General features: G+C 41.4%; 1 protein-coding gene across 2 annotated transcripts in view; it reads left to right on the forward strand.

Moving 5' to 3' along the window:
• Window positions 1-6,981, forward strand: part of slc2a9l2 (solute carrier family 2 member 9, like 2) — a 147,129-nt gene extending 140,148 nt beyond the window's left edge. For both annotated transcript variants that reach the window (XM_047025544.1, XM_047025543.1), the window contains one exon: window positions 6,442-6,981. In XM_047025544.1, coding sequence (XP_046881500.1) covers window positions 6,442-6,702 — 261 coding nt within the window. In that variant the 3' untranslated portion in view covers window positions 6,703-6,981. The remainder of the gene's footprint in view (window positions 1-6,441) is intronic.
• Window positions 6,982-7,480: the final 499 nt, after the last annotated feature.

Here is a 7,480-nt window from a genome sequence, read left to right on the forward strand (position 1 = left end):
CGCCTATGTAACGGGGGTGTAATAGATGTGCTCTTGCTCCGTCAGAAGGCTTTATGGACCATTTGTTAGTTCTTGCCTGGTCTCGAACATGCCACCTCTGACTGCCAAGCGCAACCACTACCAGCTACGCCAAAGAAAAGCTAGCTATTCCTTGATGTGGGTGGCCTGTTACATACCTGAGGAGTGAGTTTCACTGATACACACCAGTTACACCTAGTCCACACGTAAACATTGCAGTTTTCTATGCATTGTGGCCTTTCACCCACACACAACCTGCATTTTAGGTAACTGAAACTGATTATTTACAAAACCCCTTCAGGCTGAACACTTTCAAAACTCTGTTTTCAGTGTCGATTTTTTTGAGCGGTAGAACTGAGTTTTTGGCTTGTAAACATTAGTGTGTGCCGTTATTTCCTTTGCATGCATTTTATGCAATGAAGGACATAGACAAAATAGTGCTGGTTTTAACCTTGCCAACAGGACTTTTAAATGTTCACACATAGCAAATGTACAGTTACTATTCCAATATATTTAGCAACAGAGGTTTCAGGAACAGAGACAATGCAAAGACTCCTTCATCAATACACCATTGTTGGTAGCCTACTGGAACCAGGAATACATTATTGTCAGGCTTCTGACTGGCCAACATGGCATTGTGGTTAAGGTTGTATCACTGCTTGTTGATTTGGCATACTCTTGACAGCATGTTTTTTATATATTTTTTGAACAGTGCTTGTTTGAACTGTCTTTTTTTAAGAACGAAGGAAGAAAAAAACAATTTAAAAATACCTGTGTACTAGACCTGAGTCTAATGAGCAATACATCATGAGGTATTGTATCAATTACAATGTTAAGAAAAAGAATGACAATATTGAGTAGTGCCCTGTCATGCATGCAGCTAATTCACCGTCCTTGAGTCCACCTCCCCTCAGACCTGTCAGGTTGAAGTACATTCTGCTCTCTCTTAGTTTAGTTATTTATTTATCTTCATCTCTTGCTATCTTTTAGGCATAAACCCTCTCCTTTCTCATTCTTTCAATCTCTTTATTTGAAAGAGTAGTCTTTGGTATACCCAAAGTAAATTGAAAGCTGTTCTTGAACAATTTGGAGTACATGCATGGTTGTGGTTTCTTTTGAAAAGTGGCACTCTAAAGTTCTTTCCCATGTTGTCAGAATGACTTTAAGTGCTTATAGTTTTGAATAATAGATGCTTGAACACAATTTAATATAACTTTTTCTGCATACAGATGCTTGCAGATGGAAAAACACAATGGGACCACAGCATGAAGCCTTACCTAGTGCAAGTCCAAAGTAGATTATAATAGCACAATAAATGAATACATTACACATGTTTCTAAGGGTACAATCAGGCATTTTCTAAAAGTGCCCTTTGGAGACTCCAAAAGGATCCTTGGTAACCATGGTCAAATACCCAATTACTTTTGATAGAAAGCGGACAACACGGTTCTGCTAAAATGGCTTTAATTTCAACACAAATAACTACTCTTTTAGAAAGTTAACAATTTCTTCGTCGCTGTTGATGTCTTCAGTATCGTCTGGATAGTAAACTCAGCTGACTCCTCGATATCGCTTATTTTGAAGATGACGTCAGGAGGGCAATAATAATCTGTATCAGACCGCGGACTGGCGATGGGGTCAATACGCAGCTGGCATGACTAACCATTAGCCAATCAGAGCGCTCGTACTGTCGTTGCCATATAATAATTCCCACTATTAACCTCTGTTATATAAATGTATGCACTTGAGTTGGATGTACTTTAATTTATTTTGCATTTATTGGGCGTGTCTGCTGCTGGCAAGGCACAACCTTGGCTATATTCTTTCTCATATATATATTTATATATTTTTGCTTCTAATTTTTTGTTCGTCTTGGCCCTGATTCCGTATCTGCACAAACGTTCCGTTGGACAGTTAAGCATTACATTTACATTTATGCATTTAGCAGACGCTTTTATCCAAAGCGACTTCCAAGCAGAGGTGGCACCACAGGTCCAAAAGTGGTGGGGCAAAATTTGGGACATATCGGGGGCCTTTCTTCGGGACCAGTCTATATTTTAACGAACAAGTCAACTTCTGTGTCCTATTTGTATTCTTTGTGTATTCTTTTACAATGGATAATTGTAAACATTCACATACATTTGAGTAATTAGTAGACACTTACACACAAGGCATGTAAAACATTATAGTTACAGTTATGATTGTACAGTACATGCCAAATTTATGATTGGATTTTTTTCTCTTTGGGTCACGTGTTATCGTTTGGGTCTTCATTTAATCTATTTCCTGGGGCAAAGAAATGTCATCAGTGAGCTTAAAATAATACCACCTACCTAGCTAGCTAGCTCGCTCGCTAGTTAACATGTAGTAGCTAAAAATGCATACTACTCTGCATGATAATTTTATTGTGATAGGGACACGTTGAGGAAGTTTGACATAGCTACCTTGTTTCTTTCCAATACAATTTACCTTTTTGGTAACCATCTGCAACTGACTCGTTTTTTAAATCTATGCTCGATAGCGTTAGCAGCAATGACTTGTTGAGAGGGGTGGTCGATGCTCTGACTCTGGGGCCGGGTTGGCTGTAGCTAGGAGATCACTGTGACTGACAGGTGCATTCACTTGTTGCAGTCAGCGTTTGAAGTATAGTCAACAGAGTAAACGGGCTGAAATTTCTATTTTTAGCAATTGAAAAAACAAAAAGTAGCAAAAGTATTTTTTCATTTTTAATAGTAGATACATTAAATGCGCTCAATACTCCGCTGTGTCGAAAGTGGTGGGGCGAGGCCCTACCACTTTGAGAAGTAGTGGGGCAAATTCATGCTCGCCACACGTGTCCCGACGGCTCTGTTTCCAAGAGAGAGTTTTACAAAAGTGCATAGGTCACTGATCATAACAACGAGATAGCCCCAAACATTGTGGGAAGCCAAACATGAAGCATACATTGTGAAACCAAATAAGTCCCAAAGGGAAGAACAATAAGAGCATGTAGTTAGACAAGTTACAATTAAACAGCTAGTTACCATAACCAATCTAGCTTTGTACCAGGGGGGTAGCCAGAATATTTTAGGGTAGGCCTAGAAATACATGGATAGGCATCTTTTTCAGTTTGTTTTCTTATTTACTTTGCGATGTGCATCCGGTGCATCATTTTTCGGAGATATTTTTGTTTTTGGGAAGGCCTTAAAACAAATTGGGTAGGCCTGGCTATGCCCGTTTTGTACCCTAGAGACCTGCCCGTGAGGAGACTTCGAGCTCTTCTCTGTCTGGCCCTCCAGTGGTGGAATCAACTCCCCACCTCCATCAGAGACACTGACTGTCTCTCCACCTTCAAGAAAAGGCTCAAGACGCACTTGTTCCGGGAGTTCAACGTACCTAGGAATGGTTTGCTGGACCCGATGTTAGTTTCCTCAAGGATCACAATGACTCTTGCTTAGAGACTTGTTGCTCTTGTTGGTTAGTGTTAACTGATGCAAATTGTTGTACTCGCTGTGAAATATTTTTATACTGTTGCTTGCTTTTCTACAGGTACACTTGCAATTATAGCGATTCATGTTGTTTAATTGTATCTTGCTTAACTACATGCTCTTATGGTTCTACCCTTTGGCACTTATTTTTGGTTGCTCACAATATATGCTTCATGTTTTGGCTACCGCAAAGTTGTTGGGGCTATCTTGTTGTTATTATCAGTGACCTATGCACTTTGTAAAGCTCTCTCTTGGAAGTCGCTTTGGATAAAAGCGTCTGCTAAATGAACAAATGTAAATTAAGGTGGAGATGTCTGCGAGGCAGGCCTGATCCTAGCTGAGATCCCCTGATCAGTCGGGGGAACGACAGGTCCAGCTGCGTGTCTTCAGCTTAGCAGTGGTAGGAGAAAATATGGGAGGTGATGATCGGTCCAAGCGAGGTGGTGTACAGGGAGAAGAGGAAGGGTCCAAGGACGGAGCCTTGTGGGACACCGGTGGAGAGCTGGCGGGGCTTGACACTTTGCCTCCCCAGGAGACTTGGTAGGATCTTCTTGACAGGTAGGATGAGTTCCACTGAAGTGCAGTGCCATTGATGCCCATCTCAGAGAGTCTGGTGAGCAGGATTTGATGGTTAACCGTATCAAATGCTGCAGAAAGGTCCAGCAGAATGATGATGGATGGCCTCGAGTGGAGGTTGCGGCGGAAATCTACGAGGGGAGGGGAGGGGAGGTAGTAGGGGTTGGATGGAGAGAGACAGAGAATTAGATGAAGGCGTGATCAGAAATGTGTAGTCGGGTTACTGAGGTTAGGTCAGTGATACAGTTACGTGTCAGGATGAGGTCTAGCTGCTTTCCTGCCTTGTGGGTCGCCGGTGTGTTCAGCAGCTTCAGGTCGAAGGAAGTCAGAAAAGACTTGAAGTCGACGGCCTGCGTTCCTTCGAGGTGGATGATGAAGTCCCCAAGGATTATCAGCGGTGTTCCATCATCCAGGAGGATGCTGAGGAGCATGTCCAGCTCCTCCACAAAGTCAACTAGCGGCCCTGGTGGGCGATAGAGGACACCTAAAAATGCTTAATCACACAATGGTGTTCATATGATTTGGCAGTAACTTGATGTAGTCGGGTGCAGTCCTGTTCACCACTCGGAAGGTCAGTACCAGGGTCTTGAATCTGATACGGCCGTGATGGGTAGCCAGTGAAGGGAGATGAGGAGCGGGGTAACATGGGAGCGTCTGGGTAGGTTGAAAACCATTAGTCATTTAGCAGACGCTCTTATCCAGAACGACTTACAGTAAGTACAGGGACATTCCCCCGAGGCAATTAGGGTGAATTGCCTTGCCCAAGGACACAACATCATCATAATTCACGGCCCTAACCGCTCAGCCATCTGACCCCCCCAATTGCGAGTCCTCACAAGAACAGCAATACAGACTTGTGTGTGTGTGCGCACGCTTGAGGCCAAGTAGAGTCAGGCTGAGCCAGCACCACAGATAAAGCTTATACAGGAAAAAGTAGCTCCCTTGTCCTCCTTAATCCATAGGGCCAGCAAAAATTGTATTAATGACAGGACAAAGGATAGGGACATGTATTTGGTCTATGACTCATTGTGTTATTGTGATACAAACCCTGAGGTATTTTAAGAGGAGATTTTTTAACTTTGCATATAAGCATTATGTCACAAACGCTGTTTTCTGGGTCGGGCAACACAACGTTTCCCTCTTCATTCTGTTAGAAAATATTCGAAAGAGAAAGACAGCCAGAGAATAACATGGTGCTGATATAACCTAGGGTTGCAATTGAGGTCATTAAAGATGAATACAAATATGAAGTACTTTGAGTCCATTGATGTTTGGCCACAGCATGGTTTATTACTATGGGTAATAGCTTTTATAGGCATAATATCCTCATGAACAACAGATTAAAGTTCCCTCAGTGACATCACACACAGGGTTACTTAAGTTTCCTCATCTCTGGTAATCTCTCTCTCTGGGTTTAAAATCATTAAACCCTGTTATTGGCAGACAGCATGAGATCATCCTTTATGATTTAGGCTATTTCTGGGATTCTAACTGAAAATGTAAGTAAAATACATACACCTGAAAAGCTGTAACATAATTAATTGATATATAAACTAAGTAAAGAATGGTTGTTCTGGCCTGAATTTGCTCACTGCTTTGTGCATCGAGGAATTTAAAGAACTTGTATTCTGTGACTTGCTTTTAACACATTTTGGCCTGTTTACTGGTTTAGAGTTAGAGACTCATTGGCAACTACCCAAGAAAACATAATGACATAACGATTTAATTATGAACCTGTCATTGTAGTATAAAAAAACACACAAAAGTCTTACTACCTTGAGAGCTAACCTCTCAGATGTCCTCTGTTCACCCGCTTTGCTGTCTTCACTGGGTGTCTATTTTAGGATGTGTGTGATTCACCAGAGCAGGGATGCTCTTTTGACCCTGGAGGTGAACAGTGGACCCTGAGGCTCTTGGTGCATGTGTGTGTAACTGTACTGTATGTGTATGTGTGTGTGGGGGGGGGGGGAATTGAGCTTCACTGCTCAAAAGGTATGCTACTTCAGTAGAAACAAAATTAATAAGAAACGTCTCTGGGATTTTATGGCATGTCCCACTGTCAAGTTTTGAGTAACAGACAGATAACCAAATAGATACTTCATGTGACTTTGCATCCTTTTGTAAATTGCTGCACAGGAGGGCTAAAAGCTGACAAAGAGAGAGAAGGGGAAAGAGGGGTAGGATGAGAGAGAGCATATTTTTTGTTTATTTGGTAGAAAAATCTTAGCTCAGTTGAAATTCACCTCAGTTTTTCTTTTTTTTAAATCAACTTGGAAATTATCTTAAAAGAAAGAAGTGCTGGTATGATCATGTCTACAGTATAATTACTTTAAAAACTGGTATTTCCTCAGATTCTAAGATGTGTTTTGTCTTTGTGCAGGAGGGCCTCAAGACCTATGCTTTCCTGGTCTTTGTGGTGGTCTGCGTGCTCGGTGCCTTATATCTGTACTTCATCCTCCCTGAGACCAAAAAAAAGACTTTTGTTGAAATCAGCCAGAGCTTCGCCAAGATCAACAAGATCCAAGATCAAGATGTTTTGAAAGACAAGGAAATGGAAGGAGTACTGGATGTCAAACCTGGAACCAAAGAAGTGGAGAACGAGATAGAAAGCGACATCATCGAGATGGAAAGTTCTTTCTAATTAGAACAAAAGCTGCTCAATAACAGTTACACTACTCTAAAATGTATTTGTATGTATGTAAATATTTATCAGGCTGGTGCAGGGATGCCATTTTCTGGATCTGCTTCGCAAACTAAAGTATATGTTTGTATTCAGAAGTGTAAGGGAAGTAGGCAGGGTTTGTTGTTTTTTGTACCGCGGTTTGAAGCCTCAAGCCTAATCATGATACCTCGTCTAAATTAATCGTTAACTATTTTTGAAAACAATGTGATATTTGAAATAAATTGTCTTTAAAATCAATATTTTTAAGTTATTTAGCGTTTTTATTGGGGCGGCTGTGGCGCAGGGGGTAGAGATGGTCGTCTGCTAATTGCAAGGTTGGCGGTTTGATCCCCGACTCCTTCCAGGCCATGTGCCAAAGCATCCTTGGGCAAGACTGAACCTCAAGTTGCTCCCGATGGGCACGCCGGCGCTTGCACTCAGGCTTTCAAGTTTTTCCTTCTAAAGATAAACGGTAGAAGTCATCACGCTAAGTCAAAGTGTAAGATATAGTAAGCTAGGCGTTCTTCATACATGCTAGTTATATCAGTCAAAATATTTGACCTCAGGAAACGTTACAACAGTTGCAGTTGTATCTATCCTTCTACATTTACTTAAAGGCAAGATAGTTACATTTTGCGAACCTAGCCATTTTAACAACTCTTAATTTTGAAAGGATTCAAACTGAAATATCCCAACCCCTCTGTAAAACTGATAAACGGTTAGGGTTAAAGGACTGTATAGGTTCAGGTTCAGATAT

This window comes from Hypomesus transpacificus, chromosome 9 (assembly GCF_021917145.1).
Source record: "Hypomesus transpacificus isolate Combined female chromosome 9, fHypTra1, whole genome shotgun sequence".
Classification (NCBI taxonomy): domain Eukaryota; kingdom Metazoa; phylum Chordata; class Actinopteri; order Osmeriformes; family Osmeridae; genus Hypomesus; species Hypomesus transpacificus.